This window comes from Aythya marila, assembly GCF_965140915.1.
Source record: "Aythya marila genome assembly, contig: HAP1_HAP1_SCAFFOLD_199, whole genome shotgun sequence".
Classification (NCBI taxonomy): Eukaryota; Metazoa; Chordata; class Aves; order Anseriformes; family Anatidae; genus Aythya; species Aythya marila.
This window is the reverse complement of record NW_028137630.1, coordinates 8,459-31,867: the sequence shown is the minus strand read 5'-3', so window position 1 is coordinate 31,867 and position 23,409 is coordinate 8,459. Positions and strand designations below refer to the sequence as shown.

At 41.7% G+C, this 23,409-nt stretch overlaps 1 protein-coding gene across 1 annotated transcript; it reads left to right on the top strand.

Annotated features, from left to right (window-relative positions):
- Window positions 1–15,437: 15,437 nt before the first annotated feature.
- LOC309890677 (putative ubiquitin carboxyl-terminal hydrolase 17-like protein 23) lies at window positions 15,438–19,232 on the top strand (the record flags this gene model as incomplete). Its single annotated transcript, XM_082785105.1, has 3 exons — window positions 15,438–15,569; window positions 16,477–16,524; window positions 19,131–19,232. Coding segments are annotated over 3 exons (282 nt in total), but the record flags the coding sequence as incomplete, so codon positions are not given.
- Window positions 19,233–23,409: the final 4,177 nt, after the last annotated feature.

Genomic DNA, 23,409 nt, shown 5'->3' with positions numbered 1-23,409 from the left:
TTCTTCAGTGTCTTGTAATTTATGAATGCTTTCAGCATCAAAATGCTGTGCTTTCTTAAATGCATGCTGTTATTACTCAGGCACCCTAACAAATCACTTAAAATTTGCTTAGAGAAAAAAATACCGTGAAAGCATCTGCTTAAGTTTTTTTCTGAGTCAAGCAAGTGACTTTCACCCCCTTCTCACACATGCAAAGAATAAATTAATACAATAATTCTGGTGGCTACAAAGTGGTTCAGTCAAGAATATGCAGTGCTTGAAATGACAAGAGGATGTTTTTACTGAAGAGATTTCTTCTGACAGTCTGCCATTCCATGCTATGTTGGGTAAACTGCTAATAATGCAATTTAGTAGAGAATTGAAACACTTTGATTAAAAAAAAATAAGTAAATCAGTTTCTTTCTTCATATAGGCCAAAGCTTTCCAAGCTGGAAAGCTGAGTTCCAATTTCTGCTAAAGTAACTTTGGAATCAAATTCTAGTTGTATTCCTAAATAAACTGTAGTAAAAGTAGGTGCAGAACTTCATTGACTTCTGAGAGTTTACATTAAGGGAAGGTGCCCAAAACAGGACCACGCTGTTGTCATTCTGATGATTTGGTCTCAGTCACTGGGGGAAGAGAACGGGTCTTACCTAGACGTGTTTATTATCAACTGCTTTGAAAGTGCTTGAGTTCCCACAGAAGTTTTTGTACACGCTGTAAATTCCTTCTAAAATAAGTAGTGAAATTCCTCACCTACCTTTTAATACTAGAACTTGAAAATGGAGGAAGACGTAGAGGTACTAGCTACTTCAGACACCTTTTGGTAGAGAAATAAAAACTCAGCAAAAAGCCCTCACTTGTCTGCTGAAGCCTGTCTCTTCCCTCGATAGCCATAAAGGTTCTAAGTAAAGGCTGCAGCAAGACAAGTAAATACAAAGGAGGCGCTGTTGGATGTGGTGAAAGCCATTACTTTACCAGTGTAGCGTACAATCCCTTCAGCGAGCTTTAATTCTACAGGTGATTCTTAAAGGTGATATTTGAATTTGCCGTGCCAGCCTGTGAAAATGTAGCGTTTTAAGGCCAGGATGATAACTTTTTTCAGTTTGTGTTCTTCAGGTTATTCTTAATTTGAAAAGGTACTCGTCTTTTTGGAATAGAAGATGAGTTTTTTGTGTCTTTAAATCTGAAATGTCTTTCCTCCTTCTGCTTTAGATGCAAAAATTATTTAATAAGGAATTTGGAGAAGTGTGCAATATTGAGTTGCCTGGTAGGGCAGAGAGAGCAGCCTTTTTTTTGAGGACCTAATTCTAAATGAAGTGGCTAAGCCTCCCGTAAAGAAAAGAGGTGAGGAGGATATGAGAAGTACATCTAAAACTTTCCTATCGAAGTTACTAGCTCTTTGGGCTTTGCTTTGGTGGTCATTTTCTGTCAGTAATTTGTCATATGCTTGTATTTGAGTACTGTAAATTGGCTAATTTTTCCTGATGAATTGAAGTTGATTGGACATTGGAAGTTGTGCCTGTAGCACCACCAGCTGAGCCTCAGAAGCCACAAGAGGAAGAAGTAGGGATGCTGGAGGAGGAAGAGGAGGATACCTTGCGTGACCTTAGAATTTTCTTGAGGGACGTTACTCACAGACTTGCCACTGACAGACGTTTCAGGGAATTTGCAAAGCCCGTTGACCCACAGAAGGTAAAGTAGTGCTGATCCGTGTGTGTCTGTAACTTCTCAGTGTTCATACTTCTCAGCGTTTTGGGGAAGGTTCAACTTTGTTTTTAGGGCTGCACTGTAAGGATTTTGCAAGAAGCAGAGGCAGTGCTTTTACTTCTGCTGACTCTCAAATGTGTCTTATGGGATTATTCGCTGAAAGCCCTGGTTTCATTCTAAAAAGCCAGTCCAAATGCCAACACAGTTTGCTCGTGAAAAGGCTTTGATATGTAGGCGTGTCACAGCACTGCAAAGCACAGAGATCTTTCCTTATAATTACAAACAGTATTTACAGGACTACTTGAGTGAAGTCTGAAGCCCTTTCTTGGAGTGTCAGTTCCTGTGGGAACAGGAATAGGAGCAGCAGTTTGTAAAACTAAGTTTTGAGATCCTGTTCTCTGTTTCATCTGGAACTCCTCAATAGGAATCAACCATAAGTGCAGTGTGTTTTCTTTTTCCTCCAATTGGCTGCTTAGATGCCTTTTTCTCCTTAATTTATGAGATAAGCCTAAACTAGGGGCGTATATTTCAAAGACAGATGTAACTTGAATATACCTGCGGATCAGCAAAGTCCTCTTGATGTGGGCCTCCACTGGCTTTTCTTCCCCTTTTCTCCTAGGTTCTTGAGCTGTGAAAAATCTAGACAGATACATATGTCCTCATCTGAACTGGTCATTAGGCTCCTCTTCTGCTCTGAGGGAAGAAATGAGCACCTCAGGGCCCAGTTATCTCATTCTAAAGTAGATGCCTGCAATAGGTACTTCACAGGTGCAATTCATGCACCTTTTCCTCAATGTCAACAACAAAGAGAATGCCGGATGGCTTGCTCAGCTTTCACTGTTGTGATTTTCTGAAGCAAAGTGAAATGAATCTCCCACCCTCAGTGTTTCTTCTCTACCATGCATGTGCTTCTGACCTCCCTACTTCTTGTTGTCCTCTCGTGGCCGCTCTAATGAAAAAATGAAAAAGCCCTTCCATTTTTGAGAAGCAAACTGGTTAATGTCAGCATCTTCTGATGCATCGCAAATGTTCAGAGTTTTTAGGAAGTCGTTTATTTAAAGTCTTCAGAATAATTTTGGTAGACAGTGTGCAAGGTTAAGAAAACCTCTGAATGCTTGTATTTGATCTGCAGGTACCTGACTATGCCACAAGGATTAAAGAGCCGATGGATCTTTCAACAGTTCTGACTCAAATTGACTCGCGCCAGTACCTCGCTGCTGGAGACTAGCTGAAGGACATCGATCTAATCTGTAACAATGCCTTAGAGTACTACCCGGATCAAAGATCTACAGGTGAGGATGTGCTTTTTAGCCCTAGTTTAAAAAATCTGTCAAACATATAGATGGATAAATGCTGTGTGCGGACAATAGACTTCGGATGGATTAGATGATTTTGGACGTCCAGACTGTAAATATTTTATCATTTTGCTACTTGGGCATGGAATTGTGATATAAGTGTTCCCAAGGAACTAGTGCTTTTGTTTTAATTAACTTCGATGTTGTTATGCTGAAAATATTCACTGAGAGAACCTTTCGGAACCAACCTATGAAGAAAGCAATTTTCTTCTGTGATCAAAACAGTTTCATTGGTTGGTAGACAACATTCAGTTAAAGTGTGTAAAATTTCAGATCGTCACAGCGCCTATGTTTTGCAAGACACTGCATATTCAATGGTGAGGAACGAACTGGATACAGAGTTTAGACGACTTTGTGAACAAATTAAAGAATCTCGTGAGAAAAGAGGTACGTGCTTTAACGCTAAGGATTTGAAGACTTGTCTCTGCATTTGTAACTGAAAATGCATGACGAAGATCTTTGGTATCTATTCTTTCTTGCAAGGTCGCACCTCTGCAGCGTGTGCTCCATGCGACAACTCCAAGTCACCACAGCAGAACCCTGCTACTGAAGACGAGAAACCAGATGAAGAGAGTAATGAAAATGAGGAGATGCCAGCGGCACCTGTAGATGCCAGTACACCCATTTCTAATGGCAAGTTGCATTTTATTCAGCTGCTCTTGTCATTCATACCTTCTCTGTTCTTGAGGCGCAACAGGTGTCTCTGATGCCTGGCTCTTTATGGCAGAGGTAGTTTGTTTTCAAATTGACTTCCAAATGGGAGAGAGAAATCCAGAGGTCATTCATTCAATATAGCGATGAATTAAAGTTCAAAGAAAGTTGGTTCATTTGATGTACTCTTACCGGAACTTCATTTTGTAAACAGAACGACCCCCCACTCAAGGATATGACAGCTTCCCTCCCGTACTAAAAATGATAGTACTCACCCTTGTAGGAGCAGCAATGTGAAGAAGGTCAAGGGCAGTAAGAAGGGTTCGAAGCTTTGATATAACAAGCCTTTCACTTTTTTTGACAGAGCTCCTAATAAGCATCTTTAGCAAGGTCTGGAGATGGGAGAAAAACTCAAACTAGATTTTAATTCTAGGATGTATAATGTCAAGCTTGACTGTTCCTCTGAACAGTCAATTGAATTTAAATTTTTTTAATTTAAATTAATTAGTTTATTTTTTTTAATTTAAATTCAACTGAATTTAAAGTTTTGAATTTAAATTCCAATTGAATTTATTGAAAAAAATTCCAATTGAATTTAATGTTTTGTTGTTGTAGTTTTTCACGAAACACTAAGTTTATGTGAAAGGTTTTGCTGCAATATCTTTTTGCCAAGGATATTAAGCTTAAGTTATCCACAAGAAAACGGTGGGGAAAAGGAAGCTTTAGTTTTGAAAGGTTTTTTTTTTTTTCTCTCCAGGTTTTTCTTGAGCACAGCAGCGTTTCAGTGTCTGCCTGCCATTAGTTGCCCCACTACCAAGTCAGGAGGGTCAATTAAACTTGCGTGAGGCAGAATTTCTTTATCTGAATCTACGTGGTTCACATAAATATATTCTTGTTTCCTTCTTTCCCTAGGATTATTCTTCTCCCAGTAATGAATGTTTCAACGGACACCGTTGAAGATCAATGAGCAAAAGCATCCTGCGGTGTTCAGTCTCCAGCTTTGAAGAAAGTATGGCGATACTGAGGGGAAATGTCAAGAGAAGACGCTTTTCAAGGTACTGTGTTTCTATATGTTCAATCTCTGTTCGATTTGTAGATTGAAAAGCAAGAGAGAAAGCATGTGCAGTGAGTTGTGGCCTGATAAACCTCCGGCTAAAATCAGCAGAGGCCTATGAGCATGCTGATGGCGTACCAGTACCTTAAAACTAGAATCCCTCTTCTCAGTGAAAGTCTTCTGCTTTTCTAAAAAAAACCTGTTTTTTTCCCCAACCCCTTTGAGGTGTTGTTGTGGTTTAACCCGGCCGGCAGCTAAACACCACACAGCCCTTCTGCAACCCTCCCACCTCCCTCTCTGGGATGGGGGAGAGAAACGGGACAGTGAAGCCCGCGAGTTGAGATAAAGGCAGTTTATTAAGACAGGAAAATAATAATGATGATGATGATGATGATGATAGTACTGCTACTAGTAATGTGTACAAAACAAGTGATGTACAATGCAGTTGCTCACTACCCGCTGACCAGTGCCCAGCGTAACCCCTAGCAGCCCGGCTGCCCCGCCCTATCCATGGTGCAGCGTGTTGCCATAAGGCATAGAATTCTTTGGCCAGTTGGGGTCGGCCATCCTGAGTCTGTCCCCTCGCAGCTGTTGCTGTGCGCCGATTCTGATCGCCAGTAGGACAGTGAGACACCGAAAGGTCCTTGGCTTGTTGTAAGTACTGCTCTGCAGCAATTGAAACATCGGGGTGGTATCAGCAATCTTCTAAACATCCTTTCGCACATCCTCAGCCAAAACATAGCAACCTACCCGCTACTAGGAGGAGAACTAACGCTGTCCTAACTGAAACCAGGACATGTATCTTTTCCACTTGGGTGCTATTGCTCATAATTTTGAGAATTCAACATGAGCAAGCTAGGAAATGTGGGTACATACAGAACCGCGTGTATATGGCACGCAACAGACTTGGGATGTGGATCCTGCGTGAGGCCTACAGGCTTCTCTTTGTATACCATGGAGCACTGGCTTGTAAACATGGTGAAATTTCCCATCCTTGATGGGTCTAATACAACAAGTCTTTTCTCCCTTCTCTGCCCTGTCCTCTTTCTTAATGTAGGCAGTTGAGAAAGCCAAAATTGGAACGAAAAAAAGAATATAACACAGGTAAGTGGCTGTAAGTCCCCGGGATACCTATTTACGCTGGTTACTGAAGAGGATGGCACTTGGTCACTCCATGGCTTTCATTTGGCCCCAAAGCCTTCTGTAGTCAGCTGAATTCACTCCTCAGTGACTTTTCTGTGAAGAGAGGTAGGTGCAAATAGGAGATTTTATGAATTCCTTGGGGAGGGAGCAGTGTGAATTGCAGCTTGGTAGGCACAAAGCAAACTGTTCTAATTGTGCAAAGTAAATCGATACTTGATAAGTTCAAACTTAGTTTTATAGTTGGCAAGCACAAAAGTAAACCTTAGCTGTGATCCTAGCAGCACAGTGGTGTAGCTCTTCCCTTCCCCTTGTCCTCTTAGCTCTTTTAATGACAGTGCAAGCAACCAACCTGTGCCAAAGGGTGCTGTATGGCAAACAATGGGCAGGCTTTTTTCTAAAAAGCACGAGTTTATGTGGTGTTTGGGTGTTTCTCTTGAAACGATTCTTCCCTCCTTGAGCTGTTAGATCCTAATGCAGGAAATGGAAGTGCTGCATGCATAAACAGAGTAATCAAACATACACCTCTTAGGAAGAGGCTTGCAATGTCCTAGTGTTTGTTTTGAGCACTGTTAGATACAGTTTGACATGAATGGAGTGAAAACACCTTAGAGAAAGGTGTTGATTGTTCTCACTTTTCCAAGACAGAAATAACTGGAGTAGATTTCCCTCCTGCGTGGAACAAAAGTTGCACGTTTGTTTTTGTCTGGCTAGCTTTCAGTCTCTTTAAAAATTTCCCTACAGGTCCCAGTTTTAAGTAGACAGTTTAAACGTGCAGAGCGATAAAGAAGTGGAATGCAGTGGTTGTGACACCAACTTCTGATCTGAAATGTAAAGAAAACTCAATCCACTTCAGGGTGCCTTTTTTGTTTGTCTGTTTCCATTTTACAAGAGCAACGGTGAAATAAGGAGAATCCCATCTTCACTGTTTCAAAATCCTTTGTTTCTGCGTTTCAGTCACCAGAACACTGAGGAGTAGAGCTGGTGCAAAAACTGTGAGACGAGTCCACGGAGAAAACAGGGACTTGGAGCTGCGCCGCAGCTGTAGAGTCGGACACAGTCGGTACTCGACTACTAACTCGTCCATTCTATTTGACAAACTTATGACAAAGTAAGTCATCTTTTCTTGCAGACCTCTTAGAATGATCTTTCTTCGCAAGCCTTTGCACTATGGCATGATGTTGGCCTCGACTTGCTCTTTAGTTTGACAGCAAAGAGGTATGGCTGCTCCTGGCATTTCCTTCCTGTTTACAGGGAGACACCGTTACCTGGCTAGATAAACAGATTTTCTTGAAGGTGCTATTTCAGCATATAAGAATTGATTTAAAAAACAACAACAACAACAACAACAAAAGTGCTTCATGGCTTGCTAGTTTTGTAATCTCACATTTCTGCAGGAATACTTGATTTGCTGCATTTCACCATTACACTCGTCAGCGCCGCTGATTCTGGTTTATCACTATTTGCATTGCAAATCTCCTTGTCCAAAGCTTAAACTGATGTATGCACTGCTTGAAAACAAAACCTGAAGTTGCAGAGCAGTAGACTCAAGTCATTATGTTAGCAGCTGTGTAACCATACTGCTTTCCAAACATAAGATGTCCAGCTTATTTTGTTTCTATGAAGAGTTTAAACGGCTCCCGTTAAGCAAAGATGTCCCCACACTGATACTTACTATTAAGCAAGGATTCCACCTCCTTTGGCTGAGGTCTGCTCCCTTACTCACATTGGAACATTCATCCAAGTAGCCTGCAATTCCACACTCTCGGGGGAAAGTCCATAGAATAGAAAAGGTTCCTCCAGTCTCTTCCTCAGCCTTTTTTTGAAGCATGCAATAAAGCAAAACATTCACAGGCTGCCCTTCCATGCAAAACAAGGCAAATTAGTAAGACAGGAGCCACAAAACTGATTGTCCTTTAAAGTTAAAATGAGATTTGAAATAGATCGAGTTAGCAAGTGTTGTAAGTCTGTAGCTAAGTCTGGTTTTGCCAATGCAGCACAATTCCCTATCACGTAGCCAGAGCTGCTTCTGTAGCTCCAAGAAGCAAAACTGCTTTGACAAAATACTGTGTCATCAAAGCATTCGTTGGCTCAGTAGGCACGGCTCAGGTTCAAGAAGTTTGTGAAAAAATGAGTACTAACAGAAGCAGCAGGGTCCAAAGAAACACTTTATGTCCCCACTGCAAAATGAGGGGCTTTACCTTGAGTGTTATGCACACTGTCAATAGAAAAGCACTGTAACAGAATCTGCCACGGCAGTTTGCATGTTACTGAAAGACCATCAGAGTGGGACTGCAGCAAGATCATTGAGAAGTTACAAAAAAACCATGTGGGGGTGGGAGTTTAGTTGCGTTAGATAACACAATCTTAGATAAAGATTTTGGTCTTAACGTAAAAGTAAGGATGTCTACTGATTTCTTCAACTCCAACAACTGAAGCCCAAGTCTGAAAAATCGCCTTTAAGAATGCAAAGAAAATATTTAACTCTTCTGTATGTTCATACTTTGCTATCAAGCAAAGGAATGAATGCTGATGCCTTAACTATGTAGGGCTGTAGCTTACAGAGAGACTACACCTTCCTGTTTTTTTCCCTTTAAAAACGTTAAATGTACGTGAAATTATTTGGGGGTGTTTTCACATGCAAAGCCTAATGCAGTGCATGCAAGCCCTGTCATCTTCTTCGTCTAGTAGTGTCGCGTTAAGGGGTGTAGCCGATTGACCGTCATGGGTCCCGTCGGATTCAGGGTGCTGAACTATCACGGTCACGGATTCACCAACAACGCAGTACGGCCTCGCTCTAGTCGCATTCAAGGAGAACTCTCACAGCTAGGAAGAATGCAATTAAGTGCAATTTCTTACGGCGACAGGTACACAGGTTCTTTGGATTGTCAGTGATAAATTCACTGTCTGCAAAAGCAAGCTAGCATGCATGAAATGCACAGGTACACAGCCTAGGTATTAAGACATGAAAAAGCATCAAAACTCTAGAGATTTCTAAGATTCCACAGAGACGCCTGGTATAAGCAAGCGTTCAGATCTTACCCCACGGCGTCCCAATGGAGTGGGGGTGGGGGAGTGAGAGGCTCAGCCTGTCGAGTGATGTCAGAAGGAATCCTTCCTGATAGTATCTTCCCTAACATCCCCTTTCTCTTAAAGCAATTGATATTATTTTCTATCTTTAAGGTGGAGCTTGAGTGACTCTAGTCATGCATATCTTGGTTGTGCTTGGTAGAAATGATCTCACTTGCGTTTAAAGGTACAGGCTCTGAGAAATTCCGAGGGCGTGCTCAGTGAGGGGTGGTTGCACCTTGGAGGCGGGTAGCTTTTGGGATGGAGGTGTGCTTATGATGCCTAGTCGCTTAAGGCGATTACTCCACAAGTAGTAACTTAGTGTTGATTTAACTTCAGCATATCTAAAACATAAGAAGGATGTTAGTATGGAAGAAGCCGATGAAACCAGTCCTTAAATCTTACTACTTATTGTGCGTGAGCAGACTGGCGTGAGTTTTAGCTATACTGGCAAATATCAAACCACACCTGTGTCGTCCCAAAGCTGGGAAAAAAAAAAAAAAACAAAACCAAGGAAATGTTGAAGCAAATAGGGAGGCCTGTAGCTTGTGCAGTCTTTTAGCTGAGAAAATAAAGAAGGAGAGAGACAGGTAGCCTTGAGCTAGCAGAAGCAAGGAAGAGAAGGGCTAAAAGGGAAAAAACAGGAAGGAGAACACCAGCTCCAGACTGACCTCTAGTAACCTTTTTCTCATTAAGGGTCATTAGCACATTAAAAATCACACCTGTCAAAATGCTAATCTATGCTAATGTGGGATTCGGTGTGTGTCCCCCCTCTCCTGTTCCCCCTCCCCCCCGGTATTCCTCTGTAATGCACAAGCTCAGTGGAGATAAGTTAGGTGAGCTGTAATAACCAATCCAAAGGAGCCAAAGAGAGAGTTTTCACAAGTTTCCTGTGTATAAATGACGGCGATTCGAGTCAGAGGTGTGCTTGCTTTGCGAAAGATGGCCAAGTACCTGACTCTGCAGAGTTCTATAAGTAATTATATAATTAAAAGACCTTCGTGTGCATTCCGACTCTGGGTGCTTATTGGCGCGGTGCACTCTGCACGAACCTGCAGACAACATCTGTACTCAGTGTCATGCCTACAGACAACCCTTTACTGTTGGGACCTGCATATTTTTCTGTGCATTCAACACAACCCCTTTGGCACAACTAGTTAACCACGTAGCTGCCAGTCCACCACTCAGTTGCACTTGTGAAGAGGAAAAGCTATTTCCGTCTACTGTAGGAGCACATCCTCTAAATGCAAGCTTCACTCAGCTGGTCATTTACTGCAGGACAAGATTTGAAAAGTGTTGTTGAGTTCTGGGTTTCCTGCTTACAGGAAAAATTAAGTGCTAGATCGCCCTCTACTCCGCTTTGTCTGCTGCATTTAATGGAGATAAAACTGATTTCGTTTGCTCCTCCATTTATGGACAATGAGCTGAAGGAACAGGTACAGCACATTAGCCTGGAATGCCTTCCCTCCCAACCAAAGTAAACTGGAGCTGTAACTAACACAAGCAAAAGCAAGGCTTCTGTGTTTTCAGCTGAATAAAGTTCCAACAAAATCATCCTCTGGGATTTGAAGGTTACTTCACATGACATGCCAACGACTCTTTTCCCTCCATTGTAAAGCGGATCCCTGCTGTTAGTTGCTCTAGAAGCAAAGGAATCGTCGGTTTGGTTACCAAATAGCCGCTTCTGCAAACGAGAAGTGTTGTGCTCTCTCTTCCCTTTGAATGACTCCACACTTCTCATCAGCTACTGGATTGCTGACCTAGAATCAGAGAACATCCCAAGGTGGAAAGGACTCCCAATAATCACCAAGTCCAACTCGTGGCTCCACACAGGACCACCCCAAAGTGAGACCCGATGTCTGAGAGCATTGTTCAACACTTGTTGACCTCCGTCAGGCTCGGTGCCATGAGCAGTGCCCTGGGCAGCTGTCTCAGTAGCCAGCCACCCCCTCAGCGCAGCACCTGAGGCGCACGGGGCTCGGCGGGGCGGCCCGGGAGGGGAGGACGGCGGGGCGAAGTGGCAGCTCCCTCAGAGCCGTCTCCCCTCCGCCTCGGCCGCATGTCGTGGCTTTTTCGTGTCGGGGCTTTTTCATGTCGTGCCCTCGGTCTCTCGCCGTGGGTGAGATGCTGCTCCCCAGCGCGGACCCCTTGCGCGCGGGGCCTGCCCGCGGCGGCGGCGGGAGGGAAACCCCAACCCCAAAGCCCTCCCGGCAGGGAGAGCTCGGGGTGAGGGCCGATCCGGCACCGACAGTAAACACACGCCGGAGGAAACGCTCTGGTTTTAGCCATGAGCAGCGCGGCCAGGTTCACAAGGCGTCACGCTGGAGCTCCGAGTTCGGCGGCGTTCCGAGGCCGTTGTGGCGGTTGTGGAGACGGCCCCGGCTGAGGTGGCTGCTGCTGTCGCTGCTGTCCCCTCTGTCCCTGCTGTTGCCGCTGTTGCCGCTGTTCCCGGACCTTGGAGACCCCCGGCGGCTCCCTGTGCCAGGCCCTGTGGCCCCGGGGAGCTGCCCGCCGCCTCGTCGGCCAGCCCGGCAGCAATCCTGCCAGCACAGAATAGCCCACTGCGTTTCAGGGTAAAGTGACGATTAATTTCTATTTCCTGGCCTGGGTGCTGCTTTCTTCTTTAAGGAAGCTTCAAGGTTAAAGGTTCAACTCAGTTATGTCAGGGTTCAACTCTGTTTCGTGAAGGGGCTCTTGTACGAAAGCTTAAGCTGGGATTGACTCTCTGCTAAGCGGAGGCCAAACGTGGACCTACTGAGAAGCAGGTCCTAAGTGATAACATTTTCTAAAGAGACTGCTAAACACATCTGAAGAGTGCTGCTGCAGAACTCTGAATGGGGGGATAGCAACTGTCTTAACTGATCTGGAATCTTGAATTTACTTTTCAATGGACAAGAGGTGTGTCTCTCAAGGCAAACAAAGAGAGGAGTAACACCCTCTCTTGTCACTCATGTCAACATAAATTTATGCTCAGAGCGTAGGTGTAGGAACAGCATCGGTATGTATATGGAACATCGGGAGAGGAAGCTCTATCGGTATTTACAGTTTTTCTACTATCTTGCCAGAGAGACGTCATCTCCAAATGAGAAATGGATGTATTTTGAAACAGTGGTGGTGGATCGGATTTCTTCTTTCTAGTGTTAATATTTGCTCTTGAATCGTACTTAATACCTGGTAACACCTCAATCAGTTGTCAAAAATAAACTTAAAAATGTGTAAGGCTTATCTCATTGGTCAGTATAAAGATCAAGGTCTTCGCTTCGCTTTGCTTCCCTTCCCTTCCCTTTTTTTCTTTTTTTCTTTTTTTCTTTTCTTCTTTTTTTTTTCTTTTTTTCTTTTTTCTTTTTTCTTTTTTTCTTTTTTCTTTTTTTTTCTTTTTTTCTTTTTTTCTTTTTTTCTTTTTTTTCTTTTTTTCTTTTTTTCTTCTTCCCTTCCCTTCCCTTCCCTTCCCTTCCCTTCCCTTCCCTTCCCTTCCCTTCCCTTCCCTTCCCTTCCCTTCCCTTCCCTTCCCTTCCCTTCCCTTCCCTTCCCTTCCCTTCCCTTCCCTTCCCTTCCCTTCCCTTCCCTTCCCTTCCCTTCCCTTCCCTTCCCTTCCCTTCCCTTCCCTTCCCTTTTCATTTTCCCCAGTATTGTTTCTCTGTTCTCCTTCTCACTGCAGTCTTGATTTTGTTTCTTGTCCCTTAAGTATGTTTCCAAAGTGTTGCTGAAACATTTTCCCTTTCAATCCTACAAAAGGAGCTGTCACTGGTGAAGATCGGAGCTTATCCCTGAGCCCAGGAGCTGTCACCTTAGTCTTCCAATCGGACAAGGACGACTTCATTTCTCATGTAAATGCATTTGTCAGGTTTGCGTATTGTTTTTTCAGGAATGGAAAGTGTGTATAGAATGGATTTAAAATCAATTTTAAATGTAAAACGTCAGGGCAAAAAAGTTCTAATTACAACCTCTGCACACAATTTGCCAGCTGTGGGACTAGGAGTTTTCTTATTTACTGTGTTTTGTTTAACGTGTCTGAAGTTTAATGGACAGCAATCAAGGCGTGCTAGAAATCTGAAAGCACTTTATGCTTTGTTCTCTCCGTCATTTTGGTATAACAAACTAGCTTATGTTTTAAACCCTCCATGAGGTTAGTGGTTTCCCTAAAGGTAACAAGTCCCTGTGTGCTACAGTAAGACAGTAACAAAACATGAAGTATAGAAGTTCATCCTGTCATTATTCAGCTTCTGCCTATGGACACACAACTACGCTTATTTAAAGCGGTATCACCTTGAAACCTAATCAGCATTTTAAAAAGGACTTTGTAGCAGTTATTGGCTTTTGTCCTGGAGGGCTGAGGTTTGTTTTGTTTTGTTTTACATTCAGCATTTCCGTTTCTAGCTTACATTCCCCTGTTATTTTGCATGAGGAAAGCATGCAACTTTTCAAAGTAGAACGGAAAGAGCTGCTTTTTAGTCTAACTTTTCAGTTTTTCATAGGAGTTTTAAATGTGGTAGGAGTAAAACACCAGAAGTACTGCTGCCAAAGTTATATTCAAACTCGTCTTTCTTGGAGAAGCAGAAGAAGCCCAGGGAGAAATGAATTTGCAAACATGCTCTTCATGCTCTCCTTTCCCAAGATTTCTCTGAGATATAGCCCATCCTCTGTGGGTTTTGAGGTATATGGTTCCCAGGAGTGAAAAGGAGGGCCAAACATCTCTCCTCTTGGATCTCAGCATGCCAGGGCTTTAGTGTACTGCCACTTACAGCTCCGCTTTTTCACCTGGAAAAAGCGACCGCATGATGTAGACTGAGGAGCCCTCACAAATTAACTTGCCGTCACCAAGTGACGCCCATGAAAGGTGTATTTAAAAGCTAGGCTCATTATAGAATCACAACAAACCCCTCATGACTGGTGCAGTAGACAGTGAGGTAGAGGGCGAGCCCTGGAAAGACAGAAGAAAAGTAGCAGTGAGTTCTGGGTACCTTTGTGCAGACGAAACAGAAAAACACAGGCAGTGAAGTAATAGTGTTCCGTTACTAATGCCAGCAATAGATAATTGCAACAATTATCTGTTAGATCATAGGTACTAATTAACAGATAATTGCGCAACTCCGGAAATCAATAAATAACTGATTCCCCTCAGAGAATGTCTTCTACATTTTTATATTAAAAAGACTCCAGAGTTGTAATGGATTAAAATCCTACGGAAGGGAAAGAAATGGCATCAGCCACTAGTTCTGCAGAAGCGAAAAGTAATACTGATAGAGTTTAGATGGAAATTTTCACTTTGTGTGTTTAGTTTGGGGATTCTTTTTAAATCATTCATACCAGCGATTTAGTTCTTAAGGCTGTTTCTTTGAGATTAAGTGACAGGACTTCTGTTACTCTTTTCTTCTTGGAATGCTTCTTGATATTCTTACGTCAGCCAGAACTTCTGTCTCTGTTGCAGATGTGAACAATGACCGTAGCTAAGAAGCCCAAATCTTCAAAGCCTAAAAAGCCCTCTTCAAGGCGGTCTGGCAAATCCAAGAAACCAAGTCCTAAAATACTGATGTCACGCACCGCCAACTGGGGCCGGATAGTGCCTGCAGAAGATTCAAGCCAAGCCTCTGTGGCCCAAGGACGTGGAGGTGCTATTTACTGTAGATCATCTGAAAATTCTAAGGCTTTTGCCCCAAGAGATCTAAGTAAGTGTGTGTTTTATCCTGCCTCCATTTTCTTCAAAGCAAAAGTAGAAAATGCAGTTCTTACTTGTTGCACTGATAGAGAAGGGGACTACTGTGAAGAAAGACTTCAAAAGCGAATCCCCTAAGGCAACTGAAGTGACTGATGTTACAGAAATTAATTTTGATATATTTACAGTCAACAGAGAAATACGGGGAGCTTTTTGTAATGCACAGATTCCTCCATGTCTTTTCTGTTTTGCAGAGAAAAGTGTTTGATTGTTGCTATTCACAGCTTCCATTTTTCACAGGTTTTTTGAAGGATAACATTGCTCAGGAAAAAATCTGGTATCTGTAGGGGTACCATCATTCCTAGTTCCTAGTTTTTACGTTTTTACCGTATAATTTCAAGTCTAAGTTTGTGGTTGAAGTTATAATAAGGAAAAAAACAGTAGTTGAGTTAATCAGGTTAAAGATTATAGATGGAGAGGAACTTGGCATTAGGTGCTACAAACAGAATGGCAGTTAGCCTTGCCTTAGAAGAATTAAAATGGTTGACTAAAGTTGTTTGTTTTTTGTTTTTTGTTTTTTTTTTTCCCCAAAACATTGTGTTGACCAGCCAATTTGAATTTGGTGGTATTAAAGCTGTCTGCAATAAGTTTTTCTGGTTTGGATTGTAGCTAGCTCCTCTAGGTGCTCCTGCAGAATAGTATTTTTTTAAATACCTTTCTTCGAAACAAACAAACAAGATCTCTTTTTAAATTTAACTTTCTTGCAGTCGTTAATGATGGAATTGCTCCGCCACAGAGCATTCTTTTTCCACCTGAGAAGATTTGTATGGATTGGCGAGAAACACAAAGTGTTGGAGTTGGCCTGTACAATCTTGGCAACACATGTTTTCTTAATGCTACTCTGCAGTGTTTGACCTACACACCCCCACTTGCCAATTACATGCTTTCTCTTGAGCACAGCCAGTCATGTGAGTACTTTCTAACAGTATTTTGAATCTGTTGGATAGCTCTGAAGGTGAAAGAACAGCAGTGATTCTGTGAGATAAGCTTATTTGCCTGATTTTACCTGTAGCAGCTGGCTTTGAGCACTGTATTAGCAGTGGGCTCCGAATAGCATATGGAGTGCAATTAATGCACCATGGTTTATTTATTTAGTTATTTGTTTGTTTGTTTGTTTGTTTGTTTATTAAAGGATCATTTATTGCTTCATGGGAATAATGAAGTGCATTGGACAGTAATGCATTTAGTAATAATTTTAGAGAGTAATACATTTTGCAGCCTGTGGAGTTCACATTCCTGTCAGCCTTTACAACTGCGACTTTGCAGTAGTCTTTTAGATTTCTCATCACAAAATGCATTTGAATACAGGCTTAGTGGATATTTTTCTTCTGTCAAGTTGTGTGAAATGAAATGTTACAAGACTGTTGGGACATTGGCATCTTGGGAGAATAGAATGTAGCAAGGAGAGTGGATATGGTATCTATAGCTTAAATTGTACTTAGATGTTTGTAGGTATGGATATTTCGCTGGACTGGGATGCTTTGTTCTTTCACTCTTCAGGTCGTGAACAAGATTTTTGCATGATGTGCACAATGGAGACTCACATTAACCAGGCCCTGAGTTGCACTGTTGATGCCATCGAGCCTACGCATGTTATCAGTAATCTCAGTCGTAAGTGGCTTCAGATGTGTTTCTTTTCGATAGCTTGTAATCTTCAAATAATTATTTGATGTGTCTAAGTGGTTTTAACACTCCAATGAAGAGAGATTTTAGAAATACAAGAATGATTTCATTTTTAAATGAGGTCAATACTATCATCTTCTTATTTAGGAATAGGACAACATTTCCGTTTTGGCAGTCAAGAAGACGCACACGAGTTCTTGCGCTATACTGTTGATGCTATGCAGGAAGCGTGCTTGAACGGAAGCACCGAGTAAGCATAAACAAGTTCACTTTCATACATTCTCTAGCACCTTCTAGTCCTTTATTTACTCTCAGAAATGATCTCTAGCACCTTTTAGTGCCTTATTTACTATCAGCAACGCAAGTCTACATCATCCTTGGTTTTCATCAAACTCTTTGAAGAGTTAATTCTGTGCCTTAAATCTTCTGAGGTCTGATTATAATTTATTTCCAGATTGGACAGATCTTCTCAAGCTACCACCATCATTCATCAAATATTTGGAGGATTTCTAAGATCAAGAGGTACTTGAAAAAATATTCCTGTCCTTAGAACTGATCTGTGTCTTTTGTCAGTAGTAAAGCAGTCTGTAGTTTGTCTAAAGTAGTATCTGTCAACAACTTGAATTTGGACAGTTAGTCTCCTTCACATAATGTTAAGCATTTATATTTTGTTTCCAGTGAAGTGCTTGAATTGCAAAGCAGTTTCGGATACGTATGAGGCATTTCTTGATATCACTTTGGATATAAAGGTAAGATGTTTTCTAAATATAATTCATGATGTTTAAGTACATGCATAACTTTCTAAATTAAACTTGTTTAACTTAAAAAACCAAACCACATATAATGTTAAAACGTAAGAGCTTGGTGGTGCTAAGGAAGTGGATTGGACTTTGTCCTTCCGTGGAACCCATGTAAATAGTCTCCACATTTGCATTGGGTTTAAGGGGAAAGAATTCTCTTTCTGCAAAAATTATAATGCTGTCCTACTTCTTTGTTGTTCTACCTCAATATACATCTAATTGTTAGACTGATGAATTTGTCCCCAGTATTGATGACAAAGCACACTGTAGATGCTGTCTAGGCTACTGGAAAAGTATTTGTTCCAAAGTCAAATGCCTTCCAGGTGAGGTCAATGCTGAGCATGCTCTTTCTGCCTCCTTCTTCACAGTGCTCCTAGTAGATCGCTTGAGTATGTTAGTAAGATTCTCTTATAAACTACTAGTATGTCTCTGGAATTCTGAATTACGGTGACTTTGCGCTCTTCTTTCTCGCTGCTCTAGGCGGTTTCGTCTGTTAGCAGAGCTCTGGAACTCTTTGTGAAACCTGAAGAGCTGGATGGAGAGAATTGCTATAAATGTAGCGAGTAAGATTTTGACGAATTAGGTCTTAATCCTAGATGTCAGTTTTCTATGTTGCATGACTCTGTTGGACTACCTCTAAACTTTGGATCTACTTACAAGTTTTGTGGAAGTTTATAAAAGACTTGGATTTTTGTTTCCTTGGAGGGGGGAAGTCTTGTTCATAGGCATTCCCTATGGGTTTGCAATTCTCTGGCTTGTATTTTGCCATCAGAATTCAAAAAGAGCTACTTTTGTTCTTTCTATTTATTAGCTCTCGACAGTACTTTTCTTGATGTAAACTGCCCAGTTTCCGTTGTTCTCTGGGCTAGTGGCTAATTTTCACTGCTTACACCGTAGGTCCTACCTTGGAGCGGGCAATGTGTCAAACTGAACTATTTTGTTTCAAAGGATGGCAGATGGGTTCAGTGTCTTTCCAGACAAGCTCAGTACATGAAGACTTCCTACTGTTAAATGTCTCCCTCCTGTAGAATGACCATGTGCTTCTGTTGTATTTTTGATGTTGATAGTCGACCTATGTTGGAGATTATTTGCAATTTCTAGCCCTGGGGACCAAGGCTCTCTCGTTCCGCTTTCAGTATTTGTATTTCCCTTGAAAGCTGAAAGAATGTATCCAGGATTGGAGTTCAAATAGCCACTTTTGTAGACCAAGAAATGGTACCTTGCCATCCAACCTGGTCATACCCTTTTGTGAGAGATTCCTGTTCCCGCTATGCTCTGAGTTGTTGGGAAAATTGACCTTCTTCTCTGTATTAACAAACCTGACACGCAGTGCATGGGTTTATGAAAAGAAAAAAGACCAACCTATTATGCAAGTAAATATCATTCAAATAGCATAGGCATGCGTGAGACATTAAAAGGAGTTTGTTTTGGGGGCGAAAAAAGAAGATGCCTTCAAACACTTATCTCTGCTTGTTTTTAAGGTGTAAAAAGATGGTTCCTGCGTCCAAGAGATTTACCATACACCGTTCTTCCAAGGTTCTCACAATATCACTGAAAAGATTTGCAGATTTCACAGGTGGAAAGATCAACAAGGTATATTTACCACTGTAATGCAACTATATCATTGTGTAATGGGACATCCCCCAAAGCTGAAAGTTGTTAATATTTTCAGACAATAATTGTAGACTAACGACTATGGCTTATTCTTTCTCTTAATATCAATAAAGTTCCCGCTTGACAAGAAGCATATGCTTTCCTCTGAGAAGGCTGATTCATCAGGAAACAGTTCTCTGCAACTTCTAGTCTTAACCGTTGTTTATGGGAAGACTTATTTGTAGTGAATCAAGAAATATATTCGAGAAATATATTCTAGAAATCAATTCTAGTCTGTGTTTTTTGGAAGTGTTTTTCTCTGGCTAGTCCACGAAGTACTCTGGGATAATTTTTCTATCTTCTTGATGTCTCTTTAGGAGGTGAAATATCCGGAGTATTTGGACCTGAGAGCCTACATGTCGCAGTCAATGGGAGAACCACTGCTCTATGCCTTATACGCGGTGCTGGTACATCACGGTGTCAGCTGTCACTCAGGACACTATATATGCTATGTAAAGGTAGAAGTCAACAGCATTTCTAACAGGGTAAAGGTTGTGCTGGCAAACCAATTAAAGCATGACTAGCAGCTACTGTTTCTAGGGAAAAAGATTTCATTATATTTTTATTTGACATGTGTGTATTTTGTTCCTATCCATGATTTCAATTGGAAAACGTGCAATTCACCTAAAGAAATCGTTGTCTTTATTTGCAGGCTGGTAATGGACTTTGGTATCAGATGAATGATGCTAAAGTAGTGCATACTGACATTAAAAGAGTTCTTGGTCAGCAAGCTTACATACTTTTTTATATCAGGTAATAACAAATCTTAAAATGTGTTCAGAAGAGATTTACTTTCCTGTTATTGATATTTTTCTGTTTTGCAAGTGTTTTTCTTGCTATCCCGGGAGAAGATTATTATTTGTCTAATTCAGTTCTGTCTAACCTGAAATTCTCTGTGTCGTTTATTATCTTTTGTTGCTCGGCCTTAAACTGCAGCACTCATGTAAATTGCTATCTATGTGTTATCTGTAGCTGGCTAATTTAGAGAAGGAGAGAAATGAAGGCCATCTGTGGTGTAAGAATGAATTATTGCTGTGCAAGTGATAGTCTTAGTAGGAAGACTGTTCTCTACTTTTCAGTCTGTAGTCATGGCGAAGCCTTCTGTAGAGAAGGCTTCCATATCGTATGAGCTGTTCCTCTAAAATGATAGGATGGGATTTAATCCAAGAGTAGGCTGAAAGAAAAACTAAACTACGATCACTGCTCTTTTCTGAAGGCGCTATGATTTGACACTTGGAGAACGTGCGTTTTACTTGCCAGCACCATCTTATCCCTGTTCATTCCCTCCTGGTCAGCAGGGGGCTAATAGTAAGCAGGCTGGATTTCTGGGACCACGACTTCTTCCTCATATGATTAAGGTAATTCAGGGAAGCGGGAGGGCAGATAACGGCACCAAACTGCTAGTGGGTTTGGGGTTTGGTGTGGGGTTTTTTGTTTGATTTTCGGCATCTTAGTTTTGTTTTCCTTTCCACGTTGCAGCTTTCTTCACAGCCCTCATGCTACAGCCAGAGTCATTCAAACAGTGGTTACTGCTAAATTGTGCAGCCATGCGACTCCATTACTTTATAGCTCCAAGACAGCTTTCTAAAGCACAGAGAGCTACGCTCTTTGACTATTTAAGCAGAGTGTACTAATCCTCAAATCATTTAAAAGAGGACTTGTTTTTCCTATCCTCGTCACTTTAGCTAAGACAGGGAAAACTAAATGTCTTATTCCTGAGCACCAGAACGATTACTTCAGGCTTTTCAGGGTATGTTTAAAGGGGAAAATAAATATATTTGGGAATAGCAGCAGGTAATGTTAAGTTGCTTGGCTGGTTTTCAAAGATGATGTTAATTTGATACCAATCTGCAGTAAACCAAAAGCAGGAATTGAATACGCTTATTGGACTTGCATTTATCCTTAACGGGCAGTGTGTTTTTCTTTTTAGGTGTTAAGACCATTTGTAGAAACACTCAGTAGGAGAGTTTTGTGTTTCAAAATGTTACATGCAGTGTTTGCGTTAATCCATCTTGCAATTTCTTCTTTTTAAATACAGAATTCAAGCCGTTTAAATGGAAATGGATCCATAAAAGAGGACGCAAAGACCACTGGTGTCACCCTAAAAAGGCCATCTTCAGCACCACCAATGGCCTGTGTTCAAAACCAGGCAATTACCAGGCCTTCAATGACTGATACGTCAAGAAAACAGAAGATCACCATCAGTATTCACAATAAATTGCCTGCTCGTCAGACTGTGTCACAGCCTGACTTTCTTAGCAGTGCTGTGGAGGATGAAGATCTCTACCAGGCTGTTCCTTCATCCACAATTACAAATTTGGTAATGCAAATGAAGCAAATGCAAACAAACAAAAAAGTTTCTGATGAAATTTTTGTGGAGCCAACAGTGAATGAAAATCCTAAACTCAGCTCTGATAACACAGTCCCTTATGGTGCAGAATCTTCAGGAAAATCTGAGGAGGAGTCAAAGGGCTTATTTCAAAGGAATTTGAAATGCAATGCAATGTCCTCTAATGGAATTTTGGTTGGAAAGGTAGTCCGAACATTGCAGCATTCCAATTCTTCCTGTCAGAATGCTGACAAAGGAAGATCCCAGCATGAGCTGCCAAAAACAGATTCACTAAATGGTGCTATTAGGTTAGTTACTGAATCTAAAGAAAACGGACTGAAACTTGATGATTCCACTTGCCGAGTTGAACCTGTTAAACCTTCTGAGATGTTCTTTTCTAAAACAAATGGATTGCTTGAAACATAGATTTGCTCCATCGAGAATTTCTCACCTACGATGTATTCGGGAGTGTTTATTGTGTTCCTAATTCAGGTGAAATACTGAGAAAACACAGCACACACGTGATCATAAGACTTTGTGGTATTATCCCCTTAGAATTTGCAGACCTGAGCTTACATTAGAACTTGTCAACTTAAGCTCAGCTGAGATAGAAATTCCTAAGTTTCATAAAGTAGATTTTGGGGGGTGAGTTGGGGTTATCTTTGAAGTGTAGATAATGCATACAACTCACAGCGGTCTTGCTTACCATTTAATGGAGAAATTCTGACAAGACTAGTCCTCAGTACTACTACAAATAGTATTTTTTTGTCTGCTGACTTGTGCGTTTTAATTGCAGATGCCTGGAGCTATGCCTTCAGTCAATCGAGAAGTCATCACGGAGTCCTTCACAGCCAGCCAGCTGAACAGTTTGTCAGAGGAAATGAGGTAAAATGAGCACAGTCTGATTAAGACAAGACTTTATGGAAGTTCGTTACAGTTTTATCTGTCTACTAATAGTATTTAATGGAAGGATTTAAATTAGTACAATTCCATACTGTGTGTCCAGTGTCACGAACAGAACTAATGATCAGCACTGAGCATATCACTCTGATGCAGGTTGGTGCCTCAAGGAGAACTTGTGTTCCTTTATAGAATGTTTTTCCATTTTTCTCCACTGTCTGGAGAAACACTGGCTGTTCCCCGCTCGCCCCTATGCCTTTTTTCTCAGAGCAGCAGGTGGAAGGAGACAGATGCGTTTGCTTTTTTAGTGCAATGGCTTCAGAAGCAAGAGGGGAAAAAGCACTTTCTCTGGGAGCTGAAGAAGGTGTCCTAATCACAGGAGAGGTTTCTAAATGGCATATCTTTGCGAGCGTTCCTGTAGTCCGGAGGTTTTTGTTTGTTTGTTTGCCTTTGGAAGGTTTTACTCTTAATATTCACGTCCTTCAGCAGAAGTGAGAAATGGGTTTTTATTTTATGCAGTGTTGCGGAACCTCCGAAATCTCCTGGGAATGATGAATACCTCGCCCAGTACCAATGTGATGACCGTGGAGACAAGGAGAAAGCAAGAAGATCAAAAGAACGTGACCTCATTTCAAAAGAAACCGTTTTGTCCGGCAAAGAGTCTTGTGAGCCTGGTGAGAAATTGCGGCAAACTTCCTCTCTCAAGTCTGACACTGAATGTAGCTCTAACAATCTTTCTTCCTTAGCTATTGCAGATAGACGCCAAGATACAAAGGACAAGACTAAAACCACTGAGAAAGAGCATTACCGAAGCAAGAGGGAACATGCTCCTAGTGAAGAGAAGGAGAGTCAAAAAGCAGGTCCTTCCAGCAAGAGGAGGTGTTCTCAGAGCGTGGAATTTGTTGAGCAAAAGAGTCACAAGCAGGAGTACTGGGAGGGAAGCAGGTACAGATCTTTCCCTCGTGAAAGAAACAGCCCTGAGAATGGCAGAAGAGCAGTCAAATATTCAAAGTACAGATCTGGCAGCGGAGGAAGATCAGAACAAGGTAGCAATAGGTACTACCGATCCAAAGGGGAAAGAAGTTGGAGCAGAGAAAGATACTATCGAGACGAAGCACGGAGATGGGAAAGATGTGGCTATTACAAGGATTACTATTCACCTCATGCGACAGGAGACAGTAGAGAGAGAAAGTTCTCTCACGGCGATTCAGCCTTTGACAGATGGACTGCAACTTACTACAGCAGGTCACATAAGCATTATCATTACAAAAGCGGATGGCCTCACGGTTCCCTCTTGAGAGAGGAAGATGTACGTCGCTTTAGCACACCCCGAGCAGACTTGCATCGTTGCTCGGTACCTCAGCAACATTCCAGAAGACATTCTCGTGAAAGACATGCGCTTCCACCTGTGTCAGCTCATTTGGAGAACTGTC